The following is a 15,882-nucleotide window of genomic DNA, read 5'->3' as shown; positions in this document are numbered from 1 at the left end:
GGGGGGACATTTTTAATGAAAACTGGCTAAAAAAATTCTCAAACTTGTGAAAAATATCAATTTACAGACCCCAAAACACTGGTGAAATCCAAGCAAGATAAATACTAAGAAAACTATACTAAGCAATTCACAACTGTTAAAGACAAAGATAAGGAGATAATCTGGAAAAAAAGACGTGGGGGAAATGACACAATTGACAGCTGAATTCTCAGCATGGAAGGACCTGGAGAAGAGGAAATGTCTTTGAAGTGCTACAAGAAAAAAAGCCAGCCACCCAGAATCCTCTATCTGGTCAAAATAGCCTTTTTAAAAAGGAAAGGAACTAAAAAAAAAAAAAAAAAAAAAAAAGTCCAATGAAATAGAGACTCAAGAGCGCTTTTCTCTTCAGGAAAACTACACTACGAAGTATTTCAGGTACCCCTCAGGCAAAAGCAAGGTCTTCAGAAAGGACTGGACAGGGCCAGAAGCAATGGACATGGGGGCTGAACAGATCGTGTACCATGTCTACATTCTCTTAAAAGACAAACAGCTGTTTTAAAGTAAAAAGAATATCATTGCAATTTTATAACATCTGAAGACTGAAATAGTCAAGGGTCAAAATGAATTTAATTAGGAAATAAGAACACCCCCAAACATACACAAAAGAATTAGCACACTACTCAGTAATACATGGTTCAAAGAATCGAATAAATTTTGGAATATTCCGAGTAGAATGACAAGAAAGCACCTGACTACACGTGTCAACGACAGAGAGAAACTCATAAAACCAAGGAAACAGAAAATAATAAAGAAAATTAAAGTCAAGAGTTGGTTCTGTGAAATTATTACTTCAGATAAACCTGTAGCAAAAGTATTTAGGAAACAGAAAAAAAATCAATCATCAGCAGAATAAAAAGAAGGAACCGCACAGGTGATGCTACAACTCTGAAAAGAACATAAGTAACGTGGTGTTTATGCAAATAAATGTAATAACCTAGATGAAATATAAAATTCCTTGAAAAATGTAACTTGTAAAAACTAACTCAAGGAATACAAAAAATGAAATAACCCTATGTTAACGAAACTCAAGTCATAATTTAAAATCTTCCCACAAAGAAAATTTTAGGCCCAAGACAGTGTCATTAGGGAATTCTGTCAATTATTTAAGGAAGAAGTTACACCAATCATACATAAATCCTTCCAGAAAACAATGAGGAGAAACATCTCCCAAGTCATTTTATGAGGCCAATGCAATCATGATACAAAAACCTGACAAAGACATGAATATGAGAAAATAGAAACTTGTAGATATTCATCACAGAACACACAAAGAAATCCCTAACAAAATAACAAGTAGAATCAGGCAATAGAGGGGACACTATGCCAGGATCCAGTGGTACTGATGAGAGGAATGAAGCATAAATCCAACATTCCAAAGCCCGTGTAGCTCAACAAAGGGGAAAATGGAGATGGTCATTGTTAGAACAGTGACAACCCAGCAAGAAATTCTGGCAGAAACTCGTGAAAGATGCTCAGATCTCACGTCAGTGACTGACAAACGAAAAGATGACTTACCTGGATCTGGCGAGTGGTTATTTTGGGGACAAGCAGAGAGGGTGGGAGGGACTGGAGCTATTCCTCTGGAAACTGTTGTTTGGGATACATCCTGTTGACTTTCCCACCGGCCCTGGTAAGGACAAAATTGGTCATTTTGTTTCATATTAACCAATTAACAAACAAATTAAAGATAGTCAAGAAAAAACCCTGTTATGTTACTACAGCCTTATTCTCTTTACAGGACCCAAGCGGGATCATGGAAGCACTTCACACTCATCATTCCCCTGATGATGAAACCACCTTGCAGGCGGATGGCCCAGTTCACAGCCTGCCACTGAGTCCATCCTAACATTCTGTTTTTTATTGAAAATAGATGAACAGATTAGAACATTTCTTTTGAATCAATTCTCCCTTAAGTTCTGTTTCTGAAGCTATTCCTGATTATTACCTCAAGACCCCTTTATCACTCTGCTTTGAAACTGAAGCCCAGGAACAGGCTCTGTTGGAAGGGGACTCCCCCACCTCCCCAGGACCAGGTGTTTCCACCTGTTCACTTAGTTCATGCAAGTACAAATTCCAAACTGCATAGTACCAAGCCTCACATTTTTCATAGATCTTAAATTCCTTTTGATCCTCTAATGATTGCCAAAACTTCTTCACTAGGGTTTAATTATGGTACTGAATGTTACTTTAGGCTAGCATTTCACACAAGAGTGAGCCTACTGGTTAGCTTGAGCTGTCTTGATACCACTCAAGAAACAGAAGGCAGAACTGATTGAGCAGGCAGGCCTCCTAGGCTTCTGATGGGCATCGGGGACCTATCTGCTTTTAGCAGCAACCTAAGTACTGATCATAAAATCAATAAGCCCTAAGTGATCTGGATCATGTTTACCTCCGAGAATGCCACTGTTCCCTAGGAATTCACTCAGCACTGATAGCATTTAAAAATGGTATGATGTTCAGCACTCATGATGAGGCCCAGAAAACAAGAGACATGGACATGGGAGGGGAGATGGACCCTAAACACTGCAATGCCGGAGTGTTTACTTGCCTTACTAGGGATCCTATGCTGATTTACATACTTTAATGCTTTCCTAGTGCTTTTTGCATTTATATTTAATTATCTGTCTGGGAGGCTGCAGCTTTGTGTACCCTGGGATATCACAATCAGGTGTCTGAACACTAAGGTCAATAGTCTTCAGAGCTTCACAGAGGAAGAAAAGCCTCATGCTCTGTTTACAGTGCCAAATTCATACAAGTTGTTCTGAAGACAACTTACTTAATTTGAGAATAAATTTATTTTCACTTTCTTCCTTGTTTGGCAGCTGACGTGGCCCCACTCTGTCCCTTAGAAAAGCTAAGTAGCATTAGCAAAGTATTGGAGTCAGCGCTGGGATTATCTGAGGTAGAATGGTCCTGCGACCGGGCACACTCGGCAAGCTTCTGGGTAATGTTGCCAGCAGGCACTCCCCTACATGATGCCACCATCACATCAGAAGGAAACAGTAACTCTTGCTGCCTCATACCCAAATATGCCAATGAGACCACCTGAGAGATCAGATGCTGCCTGAGCCACACTGCTGGCCCTCAGACGACGAGAGGGAGACATGTAACACTGTGCCCGGCCACCTTCACAGTCAAGGAAGCCTGGAGGAACCTTACAGACTGCCTGTTCCCAGTCTTGCTGCCCAGAGACAGGGATCTCCAAGGGGCTCTGATTCCCAGGAAACAGGAAATCTGTTGATAACACTTCCCTCCTCCTACCAATGCCCACAGAGCTCTGGGAGATGCTTCAGAGATCCTTCACTGTGCAGGCTTCTTTCTTCCTGCACAACCCATCCATTCCCTGGCCACAGGTGAAATCTGTGTCCAGGGTGTAGCTACACATACTTTCCCCTGGGGACAGGGGAGTGCCACCTTTATAATAAATTTGCTACTCTTAGCTGCTCTACAGTTTTCCTCCCTTCCTTGCAATGTTGAGGGAAGGAAAAAACAACCAGTTGAATGCATTTCAGAGGGAGATGAACTCAGCAGTATGGATAAAAAGGACTTGAAAGACACAGAACTGCTGTGTCTTTCACAGCAGGGTCTCTTGAACAGCTCAAATCTAAAGGTGAAAGAGTATGATATCTTTTCACTTCTACCATAGTAGCATGCACCTGCACCATCTGGAATCTCAAAAGATCAAACTCTGGTCTCTTTCTAGCATTCTGCACGTCCGCTGAACTTCAGAATTGGCTGCAATGGGGAGATACAAGAGAGAAGACCCTACTCCATTTGGATCTCCAGATGAGTTCCATGAGTATCAGGGATTCTCTGTTCAACAGGCAGAAACTCAAAGAAATAAAATCCTCTTCCAGATGGCAACTGGCAATCATTTGGAGTTGGCACTATGCTCAGAGGCAGGGCAAAAGCCTGGGAGCCCCTCAGCAGACTTGTGGACATGGCTTGGTCCTTGTGGACACCTATAGGTTTCCTGTCCCCAACTCCTCCCCAGATACAAATGCTTTGGTTTTTCTGTAAAAGGGTCTGATTTTGATGAGGAAACTGACAAAGAGGTAAATAAAGAGAAATACCAGTGACATTTCAGATCCAAAGGTAGCTTCTAATGCAACTAAGGAAGTGACTCATGTCTGGCATCAGCCTACAACACTGAATGCTGAATAACGACAGTTCCAGGGAGTGACGGTGCCAAAACAGCTCCGTTTTGTTAACTGAATATCACTCAAGTTATTGACTAACTTCAGTTTCATCAAAAATTCCAATCAGAAGATGACAAATGCACCACCTTACTTATTAAAAATATAATTTCCTGTAAACTGGCTTTAAAAATAACACTATTTTTGTAGACAGCTTTCTTTGCATTGCAAAAGACCTCAAAACCAGTTTTGAGGTGGAAAGACCAGCAACAGGCTGAAATTAATTTTGCACTAAATATTTGTTGGTAGATGGTCATAAAAAGCCTGCTAAGTTTTCATTATACCTATGAAAATCTCCTCACAGTAATGATGAAACATCCAGTAACAGTAAACAGCAATATCACTTCAACTAGGGATCATATTTTATATTTTTAATTGAAAGACTTATCTCAGGAATGACTTCTTTTAGACCATAGGTAAAATTAAAATTTGGAATAATTGAATTGTATTTATATTTTTAAAGATTCATTAGTTTATTAATTCAATCTTGGTGGCACTCGAAGAAATCCCAATTTTCATATGTGGGAGCATCAATAAATAAGGGCATGCCAAACAGGCTGGCCTGGGTCAAAGTGTAATTAGGCCAAACTGAGTTTGTTTTCAGGACTTTTTTACTTCCTTTCACCCCAATGGCCCACACCCACCCAGATCCCTCCATTCATGCCTCCTGGTCACGCTTTTACCATCACTCTTGCTCTCCAACAACTCTGCTATGATATTAACTGACAACTAAGAGGAGAAGGGAGATTAGAAGCTGTATGGTGGCCCCTCCTGGCCTCTAAATACCACATCCATTAACTGGAATGCTCTCAGATTAGGAGGTGTGCTGCGCAAGACAGCACTTTAGGTTCTAACCCATGGTTCTGACTTGTCACCCATATCAGGGAGCAACACATGGACCAGAAACAGAGAACCCAGAAAGAGCCTCGTGTAAGTCTTCAAGGCAGATGTAACTAATGGAGATATAATGATCAGTGATTTCAAAACACATCTTCAGGGTTACCAAGCCCATGGTTATATTTATACAATGGTCATATTTCTGACTTGACTCTCCTGGACATTAAATACTTTCATGCACAGAAACCAAGATGCCCAAAATTCTGGGGCCAAACGAATGCTCAGAGCACTTCTGCCAATTTTCTGCTCCACCTGCCATTTCTTGTTCCAATTATTTGCATTATTTATTTAATATGAATTAACTCCAACTTCTTACATTCCAGAACCTCCTACATTGATAAGATGCCTTAATTCCTGTTTCTGTTTTTGTTTTGTTTTTTGACAGATAAATACTTTTACAAATAGTCGGGGCCAGGAATCATACATACTAATTACTAAAGTCATTTTTACAAAAGCCTAAGTGCTAGTACAGTGTCCAATCCAGATGGCCTATGAAATCTACATTGAAAAATGCACTTGTATTCTGAAAGTAAGAGCAAGCATGGTAAGGTTGAGATAGCAGGATAGTACTTATATCCTGCTCATTAGGAAAACCTAATGGATTCATTACCTCTCCCTGGATCTCTGAATACTGAGGAATGCAGGTATTCTTCAAAAGATAAAAAGAGACAAACTTGAGTTTTTCTGAGATTTCTAAAACAAGAATTTCTTCAGCAATCACTCCTTCAGTAACCACAAATTAAGGATAAAGCAATTAATTGGGAAACCCCTCAAAATACCTAATAGAAAGGAACAGAAACTTCTGGTGCATTCATAACACAGTTTTATTTCGATGCAATGGCATGTCATTTAAAAGGCCAGAACAAGCTTCTATTCCTTGCTGCTATTAGGAGGAAAGATTTCTTTCCTCACATTTCTAGTGAGAAGATATAACTTTAAAAATGCTTAATAATTGGGCTGGGGATGAATATTCCAGTGGGAGAGTGCTCGCCTAGCAGGCATAAGGCCCTTGGGTCTATCCCCAGTAGCATTAAAAAAATAAATCCCCAAAACTTTTATTTCCTAATAACCTTTTAAGATGTCCTACCTTAGGGTAAGACGACTGTGGGTATCTTCAGTGGGAAACGGGGGCTGTTTTGCTTTCCCCACTCAAGCAAGTTCACATAAACCCCTTGGGTGGAATTCCTAGCCTCCATCACCTGCATGTTCCTAATCCCTACACAGGCCCATCCATAATAATCTATCCAGGAACATTTCTCCTTCATCTGGTCCCAGTGCAAAAGCAACAGTGCTCTCACTTTAGCCTGTGGACCTTCATTTCACCTCCTGACCTGGACAGGAGGCAATGACCAGGAGCTGACTACAGGCCAGGTGTAACCTTTCAGCTTCAAAAGAAGACAAAAAGGTGCTTCCACTGTGGAACTGGGCATGCCGTTAGGACTGGCAAGTGGCACCCTCTGGTTTTCCCAGTAACATTTCTCTGCTGCTCAGAGGGGGGACGGCTACAGTCAGGGTGGATGTGAGAGGACAGAGACTGAGGACTGCAAACTGCTAAATACCCCAAACACAAGCAGGTCCTTCCTGAGCTCTATGGCTAAAGTTCAAGAGCTATGGGAACAGAGAGGGAAGAGCGAGACCCTTCTCCCCACACTGGCACCACAACATGAACAAAATCTGAAGAGGAAATGATACTTTCCTCTTCTTTAATTAGTTACTCAGGGACCCCAAGAAAATCAAGAACTAAAGAAGGGAAGGAAGACCCTAGCACTGAAACAAAAATGTGTAATATTCCATTTTAAGATAAGGAAAGTGAGGGGAGACAGGAAAGACAGCAGGAAGATCTGGGTTATATATACTTCCCAAAAAAACACAGGAAGTCATGCTTTTTATTGTAAATATATTTTCCTTAAGATAATGTTCTTTACTCACATTTAAAAATCACTACACAAACCAAGTGTGGTGGCACACACCTACAATCCCAAGGGCTCAGGAGGCTGAGGCAGGCGGATCCTGAGTTCAAAGCAAGCCTCAGCATCTTCACAAGGCCCTAAGCAATTTAGTGAGACCTTGTCTCTAAATTTAAAAGTGAGGGTAGGGGGAGGCTGGGGATGTTGCTCAGTGGTTAAACACCTCTGGTTTCAATCTCTAGTACCAAAAAGAAAAAGAAAAAAATCATTATACAATCAAGTCTCCAAGAATCCTGCTTTCTTCAGGTTTTAATCTGAACTAATCCAACGATTTAGTGTTCTAGCATAAATGAGAACTAGAGCACACTAGACCCAGCTGCATGTAGTTCATGTAGTTCTCTGAGAAGAGTGCTTTGTGTGTACATGTGTGACTGCATGCTCGTGTATGTGTTTCAGGCAAACTACTAGTAACCTAAATCTTAAAAATAAGTCCTTCAGGAGCTGAGGCTATAGCTCAGTGGTAGAGCACTTGCCTAGCAAGTGTGAGGCACTGGGTTTGATTCTCAGCACCGCATATAAATAAATAAAGGTCCACTGACAACTAAAAAAAGATATTAAAAAAAAAATGAGTCCTTCATTAACTTCTTTTTCACTGTACTTAAGATTTTATAAGGAAATGTCAAACATACAAAAGAAGTATAGAAAAATTAACAAAGAACAGGAAGAGTAATATATAGAAAGCGCATGAAGAGTCCATTCGGCCATAATGATTGCCACTGACAAGCCCTTCTATCTCCTCGCCCCTGGTGATTCTGAGGCAACCTGATACCATGCCACCCACACAGCAACACCACTGCCAATCCCAGGGCCACAACATCACCAGGGAGCATGTGCACACAGGCCAGCACCAGCACTGACCAGGTCCCTTGGAAAAAACAGGCACCAACTGTGATGTGTGGCCTCCCAGAAAGATAGCTGCAAGGACCACCAACCTTTCTCAGGTAAATGATGAGTTTCTATTGCTGAAAACTCTGTCATATGTGCAAAGCTGCATTAACAACAAAATAAGCAAATTCCAGCTAATGAAATTTATGTTCCCTGATTTTTCTTCCTTCTAACAAACACTATTAACTTTTAAGTATAATTTTCTTCTTCCTCATCAACTTTGAATCACTATATCAATACTTCATTATTCAAAATCTGATTTGAAACTCCTTTTCTGGCAGAAATAAAAGAATACTATAGATAGAAATATAAACTTCAGCAGAAAAAAATCTGTTTAATCCCAGCAATAAGAGAGTGCTGTCGTAGATTAAAAGAAATGAACTCTAAACATCTTCCAGTAAATGCCACACAGTGCAGAGGACTATAAGAACTCAGGCATGCGAAGTTCACCTGGGAGAGGTGAGCAGATGGAAACAGATCAAGACAGAAACAGCGACCACCTTTACCTTGTTGCTGCCCAGACTGAACGATGGGATGAGGTCTTGCCGGCTTCCAGACAACTGAGAAGAAACGGGAGGTGGGGATCAGTCAGTCCTTCAGGTGTGAAAGCATGTAACAGTCTAGTCTGAGAGCCACAGCGAGCTGGCGGGCTGCAGACTAGTGCTGGGATGGGGAAACCCCAAGTTGGTTCCTAACAGTGCCTGGTGGGAGGGTTACATCAGACCGGGACATGGGCTTGTGCTGAGGCAGCACCTGCTGGCCTGAGCAGCCAGTGTTTCACATGGTGAGACTCTCCTATTAAAAGGACACCAGGTTACTGGGGTCCCACCACAGCCTGAGCCCTTTTTCTGGATACTGGTAGCAAACAGACATTCACAACTATTTTAAACTGTACGATCCCAAAATGCCACGTCTTTGCATGTATCAGTGTATTTTAATACAGCATTTTCTGAAGGAATGGGACGACATTGACCTTAAATTAAAGTGGCATTTCTACATGTCTGAGAGTGGTCCTAGTCTTCCACCTGACATCAACAGTGATATCCTTCAGCAGCCCCACGTGCCCCTTGGCTCTCCATGGCCAAACCCTCCGTGTCACTCACTCCCCTCCCAAACACCACGGCTGAGGCCAGCTGTTCTTTCCTACACACTTGTAATGTGGCCTTTCTTCATGTTCAGAGAGGACGAAAGTAGTGTTTTTCATATCCACAACTTCATCAAAAATGAGGAAAAAGAGATAAATCTTGGAGACACAAGCATATTTATTTCTGAAGAATTCTTCTCATATTTAATACAATTTATACATAATTTATTAACAAATTATATCTATGCTTTTTAACAATCAACTGACTTAAGCCACCATTATGAAGCAAAGCTAATCTATTCTACTCATTTACCCCAAATGGTGTGCAAGCAATCGGTGTGTAACCTACTCCAGACTTCTCAATTTAAAAATAATCAACTCCAGCTCAGGACCCAAGCTGGCTTGCCATTGGCATGCAACTAGACCAGGCTCAGCTCCACAGACATCTGTGGCCCCACAGGCTGTGCTAGCTGTGGTGACAGGCAGACCAGGGGGAATAAGTGGAAGGCATGAGGGGGCGCCCACAGCAGCAGGGTGGAGTGAAGGAGGGTCTAGGCTCCCCTGGGGAAGGGGAGGGAGTGCTACCCCAGGGCTCAAGGCAATCACGGTTAGCCAGTAAGGAGGAGAGAAAGGGTCCTGGCTGCCCCGCAAGCAGGTTACTCACTCTGTTCACATTGGGAGAGCTAATACTCCTCCTGTTCAGCTTGCCTTTCCCCGTCAGCTGCTCCTTCACTGCCACTTCCTGAGAACCGAAATGCACACAGGAAAGGTGTGTTAGACATGCACCCAGAGCAACCCTGTGTGCAGCAGGCTTCCCTCTGCTTACGTGAGGGCTGTCACTTGGCACAACAGAATGATGCCATTTTAATCACTTGGGCCATTCAAGATTAACTAGAGTTCACATGCAAACACACTGTGAATTCAGAGGGACAAACACAGGACCAGGCCAAGGAAGGGCGCAGCTGACCTGGCGCAGGCGATCCAGAGTCAGCAGGTTCTCTACGGCCAGCACACTCCGCAGGTACTTTTCGATATATGCCTCTGAGTCAGCGGAAGCTGGGTTCTCCACGTTGGCTGCCATCCTTGCTAAGGCTTCTCGCTCCTCCACGCCCTGGGCCTCCTGGAGAACAGAAGACTGCACATTGAAATCAAGGAGACACAGGAGCCAGTGTCAAGGAGCTCTGTGATCCACCCTGAGGTCTGAATTGACAAATGGAACTAATTCAAATGCTTCCTTTTAATGTCAGCTTGGAACTCTGACTTTTCCACAGAAACGACGCAGTGGCAACCAGGGCAGCAGGCTAAGGTGAAAGGCTGTTGCAACACTGCTCCCTGCTCTGCATCCACAATGAAAAAACACAAACATCACTGGTCAGAAACACCAGTGTAGGCCAGCCAGAAAGGCCACCAGGCAATAGCTCTGCAGGCACAGCCCCAGGACTCCTCAGGGAGCAGGCCTGCCCTGCTAGACACAAAGACCCAGTGATCCCAGCAGGAAGCAGAGAGTGGGAACAGAGCTAGGTTATAACAGTCACTGAGCAGTCTATCATGGAAGGTAGAGCTTCCAACACCAGTCTCCATCCTCACCCTGGGTTGCAGTGTCCACAGGCTCAAAGCCGGAAGGAAGTACAGTGTCAACTTTTACTGGCCTGCTCTCAAGTACAGTCCTTCCTACACCTCCAAATGAGCTGGCTGTGCATGTGAGTGGAAAACTCTCCAGTCTGTGAATGTACTTGATCTTATTAATGTATTTCATTGATCCAAGTAGAACGTCTTCATGACAAATTCTTCTCAGGGAAAATCAGGTAGTATTTACTTTAAGTTTCTTATAATAGTATCAAAAACTACACAATGCACATCCAGATGCCACCACATCCAAATGCCATCAACATAGGACAAACATTTTATACACAATTAAGGAAAAAAGGAATGCCAATTAGTTTTAAGATACCCATCAGTTATGAGGCATTCTAACTTCAGAGATTTTTTAAAATTCTAAATGAGTCTTAGAACAGATCAAATATGGAAGGATTCATCAGCTGGCTTAAGTTCACCAAGATACTGCCTCCTAAATCCTCCTCTGGGCCTGTCATAACCATGAAGAGAGGAGTCAGCCACGATTAGTGAAGGAGGCGAGAAGAGGTCTTGTGCCTTGACCCCTGAAAGCACTGACGACTCCCCTCACCAGCCCACACAGAACGCACGAGTGGCTGCAGGGAGCAGAGTTTCGTAGAGAGAGATAGAACCTGTCTTGTTGCTGTCTGGCCAGGACCACTCCTTTCTTTTTTTTTTTTTTTTTTTTTTGCGGTACTGGGGATTGAACCCAGGGCCTTGTGCTTGCAAGGCAAGCACTCTACCAACTGAACTATATCCCCAGGCCAGAACCACTCCTTTCTAATGGTTTCTGTAACCTGGAACACAAGGAACATGTGGGACTTTTTTCACGTAATCAAACCTAACTTTTTAAAGGTTCTTCTCATTTTATATCTAAGTCTAATCTTCACACAAGCTTTAAATTTCCCTTTTCCTTCATCATCAGGATTTGATACTATGGCAAAGAGGCTCTGCAACTCAGAAGCTCAGCTGGCTACAACACCTCATCTCATGATGGTATCTCTCTCTCCAAGCTGACTGCCCCAAGTGTCTTCCCTTTTAAAACTACTAACTGAAAAATAAAAGCACTTTTTTTTTTTTTTTTTTTTTTTTTGGCAGTGCTGGGGATCGAACCCAGGGCCTTGTGCTTGCAAAGCGAGCACTCTGCCGACTGAGCTATCTCCCCAGCCCCCTAAAAGCACTTTTAAAGAAAATAAGAAAATTCTAAGGACAGAGGAGGGAGCTGTAAAGAGAAAAGGAAAAGAGGAAAACAGTTCCAAATGCTGTCCCTATTTCTCTGCCACAGGCAAGTCATCTATAGAATAAGGGTCCAAGACTGGAAAAGCAGAAAACCTTTACATACAGGGAATAAATGTTAGGACTCCAGCTAAACGTGTAAGTTTACTTGTTTTAAATCTTACAAACAAATGAAGCAGAGAGTGTGATCTACTGCAGGTCAAAGATTATACAGTGGGTTCAACTCTGCAAACATGTTAATTTCTAAATGCTCGGGAAGTTCCAACTTAAACAGCAAGTAGTTAATGTTTTTTTTATCTAAGTTTAACTTTAAAAATCTGGAAGAGAACCACTGGACACTGTTGGAGAGGAAAGTCAGTCTTGTAATACAAGAGATCTAGAGTGAAACTCAAGCACTGTGTAGTCTACTTGTTCCCCTCTCAGAGTCTGGCTCCTGCCTTAGAACATATATTGCCCACCTACAACTCAAACATGCAGCAGAATCCATCAGCAAACCCTGAGGTATGGTATGAAGATCAAGATGCAGTGCTGATGGGGGGTGGGGGTCGGGCCTCCGTCCCCACCTCTTCACTCCCCAGGAAATCTGTCAGTGCTCATTTCCCCTTTGACATTGAGAGAGGGAGAAGGAACCACTCCTCTTTGTGTTTTCAGAGTCCTCTTTTGAGGACCCACACTTCTGCCCCTGCAAGGGATACCTCCATGCACAGCCTAGCAAATGAAGCTCAGTTCAGGGGTTAAGTGCTAGGAAGTGTGCACAAGCCACATCCTCAGCACGTTTCTATCACCAAGTCCTCAGAATCATCTGAATCCTCAGAATATCTCAACTAGTTCAAAAAGGGAAATAGTAAAAGTGGTAGTAAAATATTAATACTTATGTAACAATCACAACAGCAGCTGTGACTTGCAGCCCAGTACATGGACTACATTTTACACATACTGTCTCATTAACCCTTAAAAACAACCCAGCACAGAATGTATCACTAACCCTGTTTGAAAAAAAATTAGGTTCAAAGCAATTTACCCAAGTTCACTTTGCTAATTAGAGACAAGAATAAAACTTGTTTGATTCCAAAATCCTGCACAAATCTCAACACTGGGCTAGGCTGGTTCCCTGAGGGTAACACCACATCACTATCGTCTGACTTCTGTTTGCATGAGCAAAAAGGTGCTGAGATGTTTTTCAAAAGAAAGTTCTTTAACAAAACACAATCTAGAACTGTTAAGGCCATAAATTCATTGTGCTATGAGTTGAGATTAGGAAATTCCTCCAGAAACCTCCAGCATTTCCCTAAGTACACATTTTCATTTAATATGTATTTCTTGTGTAGGTGAATTTTCAGGGAGTTATCACTTATTAAGTTCTTATTTTTAGTATATTCAAATTGCATATGATCCTTCACCTCTGGAATATTGGAGACAATTTCAAAGGTCACTCCACATCCAGGAATAGAGCTTCGATGAGACATCTTTTTTAGGAGACTTTGAGCAAAACCCTAGAGAAAAACAAAAACAGAAGATAATGTTTTCTGCCCAAATACTGAGTTTGCATTAGCACAGAAACAGCAAAAAGGATACTGTGTTCATTCTGACCAAGTAAAAACAGCACATTTCCAATGTAAGGCAATGAAATCCACACCACTAAGAACAGCTTCCTCAATGTTCTCTCCTGCACAGAACCAGCTGACTAGGAGCCTTCAGGGTGACAGGTCCCCTGCTCAGCACATGAAGACAGACCTGAAGTTGAAAACTGGCCCCTAGCATCTGGATAAACTCTGCTTCAATGCTACAAAAATAAAACACAACAAAATGACCTTCCAACGAGGATGTAAGCAAGGACTGGTGAAGCCATGCTTCTCCCTCCCAGCAGGATGGACATTTTGTACCATGAATATTGACAAGTTCAGGCATTAAATTCTTGACCAAAGCAGGATCATTATAAAGAATGATTTAAGAGTGCCTGGTCATTGTTTATGCTGACTGCGCTCTTTGCACAGTTAAGAATTGAACTGTTGAATTAATGCATAGATGACTCATTTGGAGATGCTGCTAAGACTGAACATCCTGTAGAGGTTGAAGAGAGCAGCGATGAGGGCGGAATACAATTGGTGAATAAAGATAAGGATGAGAGAGAAAAGGAAATGGGCATGCAGCCCTTTTCCCCATGCAAAACGTAAGGCAGAGACAGCAAAAAATAAAAAACAAACCCAAAGGAAAGAGAAAAATCAAGCCGTTTAGTCTCAAAAATACATAATTTCACAAACCTAGTAAGAACTTATTTCCCATTCAATGATCTGTATTCAATTTTTAAAAGATCTGAGCCCCTCAGAATGCAGAGACCATCTACTTTATCCTTCACGCCTGGACTCTGGTCTCAGTGTGGAGCCAAGGTCAGGTCCACTGTAGGTGGTGGGTGGCTCTGAGCTAAATCTGAGCTACTGCTTCTTTGTGGGTAGTGGGGGCAGTGTGAATGCCCTTGTTATCGCACTCTTTTATTTTCTATTTGCATGGAATTAATGATGCTAACTTGCACAAAAGGGGTCATGTGGAAGTTCCTGTTCTTGCTGTAAAGAAGCAACGTATAGCAGTGAAATATCTAAGATGGGAAAGAAAATGCACATCTTAAAAATACCAGGAAGAAAACTGGCAAATCATTGTCCCTACAGTAAAAACAAACAGTGGAAAATGGTCCCTAGAATGTGCCCTCTCTGTGGGGGATGCTGCAGGATGGGTGGCCATGCCAGGCAGGTTCAGGACCTGACAACCAGGATGGGCAATTTGGAATGGAAAACCATTCTTCAAAATGCTCCTAAGAGCGGGGTGGGAGGGAGGCAAGAATAGAGGAAGGAGGAACTGTGTAGAGGGAAAAGAGGGGTAGGAGGGGTAGGAGGGGTGGGAGGGGTGGGGGGGAGGGAAAAATAACAGAATGAATCAAACATCATTACCCTATGTAAATGTATGATTACACAAATGGTACGCCTCTACTTCATGTACAACCAGAAAAACAACTTGTACCCCATTTGTTTACAATTGAAAAAAAAAAAAAAAATGCTCGTAAGAGCAGCTTGTCTCCTTCAAGCCCTTCCAGACTCAAGAAGGGAGGGAGACGTGAGTGTGCTTGGAAGACTCAAGTGTGCGTCTGTGGCTCACCCTGTGGCCTGGGTCTTATGTATGTGGGACTGGCAGTTAAAGAGCTGCAATTTCAACAGCATTACCGCCAGTCTTCATTTCAAAGATTGATATCAGTGTGACATTTAGAACTAAAGATTAATTTTTAGGGGTGGAGATTACATCTAGGAGTCTGTCAACCATGACTGGTGCTCTTTTAAATGAAAAGATTGATTTTCATCTGTCCTCGCTTTAGTCAGTTTGAGAACGCCTCACAAAAGGGAGTGAGACAGTTAACTAGGATCCGAGGGTCGACCTCCCAGATCCTTACATTTGAAAAGCCATGGAGTCTAAATTCTCTGCTAGATGTTCCCTCCTAACCCTTTGCTAGGCACAAGGTCCTTCGCAACCCAGCTGGTACCACAAGGGAAGCCACACTCCTTGGCATGGGGCCCACCTCACCCTGCTGCGCTCCCCAAGTCCCCCAGCAGCCCTGGCCCTCCCTCAGCACCTCTGCACAAGTGGTTTCCTCCTGCGCCTGCCAAATGCCCTGTGGGTAAGGTGCCAACTCAAACCCATACTCCTCGACACGGCCATCCCTCCCTCGGTCTGAAGCCTGGTGTCGGCACGTGGAGAGGCCCACTCCTCAGCGCTCAGCACAGCGCAGGGCAGTCACCTGCTCTGGGAGCTCTGGTGAGGCGACTCTGGCCCTTTACAGTCCCATACCATTTCGTACTCACCTTTTTAACCCAAAGACAAGGACTGCAAGGGAAGCAAGGCCTGGAAAGAGAAGGGTAAGCAGCCTATGCTGATAAACTAACAGCTGATCTGCCAGGGAACAGCAAGAAGTGGCAACAGG

General features: G+C 42.9%; 1 protein-coding gene across 1 annotated transcript in view; it reads right to left on the bottom strand.

Moving 5' to 3' along the window:
- The window catches only part of Kif13b (kinesin family member 13B), a 160,449-nt gene that overhangs the window by 28,516 nt on the left and 116,051 nt on the right, over window positions 1-15,882 (bottom strand). The window contains 5 exon segments of the mRNA XM_047548390.1: window positions 1,555-1,666; window positions 8,491-8,544; window positions 9,733-9,810; window positions 10,036-10,188; window positions 13,319-13,411. Coding sequence (XP_047404346.1) covers window positions 1,555-1,666; window positions 8,491-8,544; window positions 9,733-9,810; window positions 10,036-10,188; window positions 13,319-13,411 — 490 coding nt within the window.

The sequence above is a fragment of the Sciurus carolinensis genome, chromosome 4 (assembly GCF_902686445.1).
Source record: "Sciurus carolinensis chromosome 4, mSciCar1.2, whole genome shotgun sequence".
Lineage (NCBI taxonomy): Eukaryota > Metazoa > Chordata > Mammalia > Rodentia > Sciuridae > Sciurus > Sciurus carolinensis.
The sequence above is the reverse complement of the archived record's forward strand: the minus strand, read 5'-3'. Positions and strand labels throughout refer to the sequence as shown.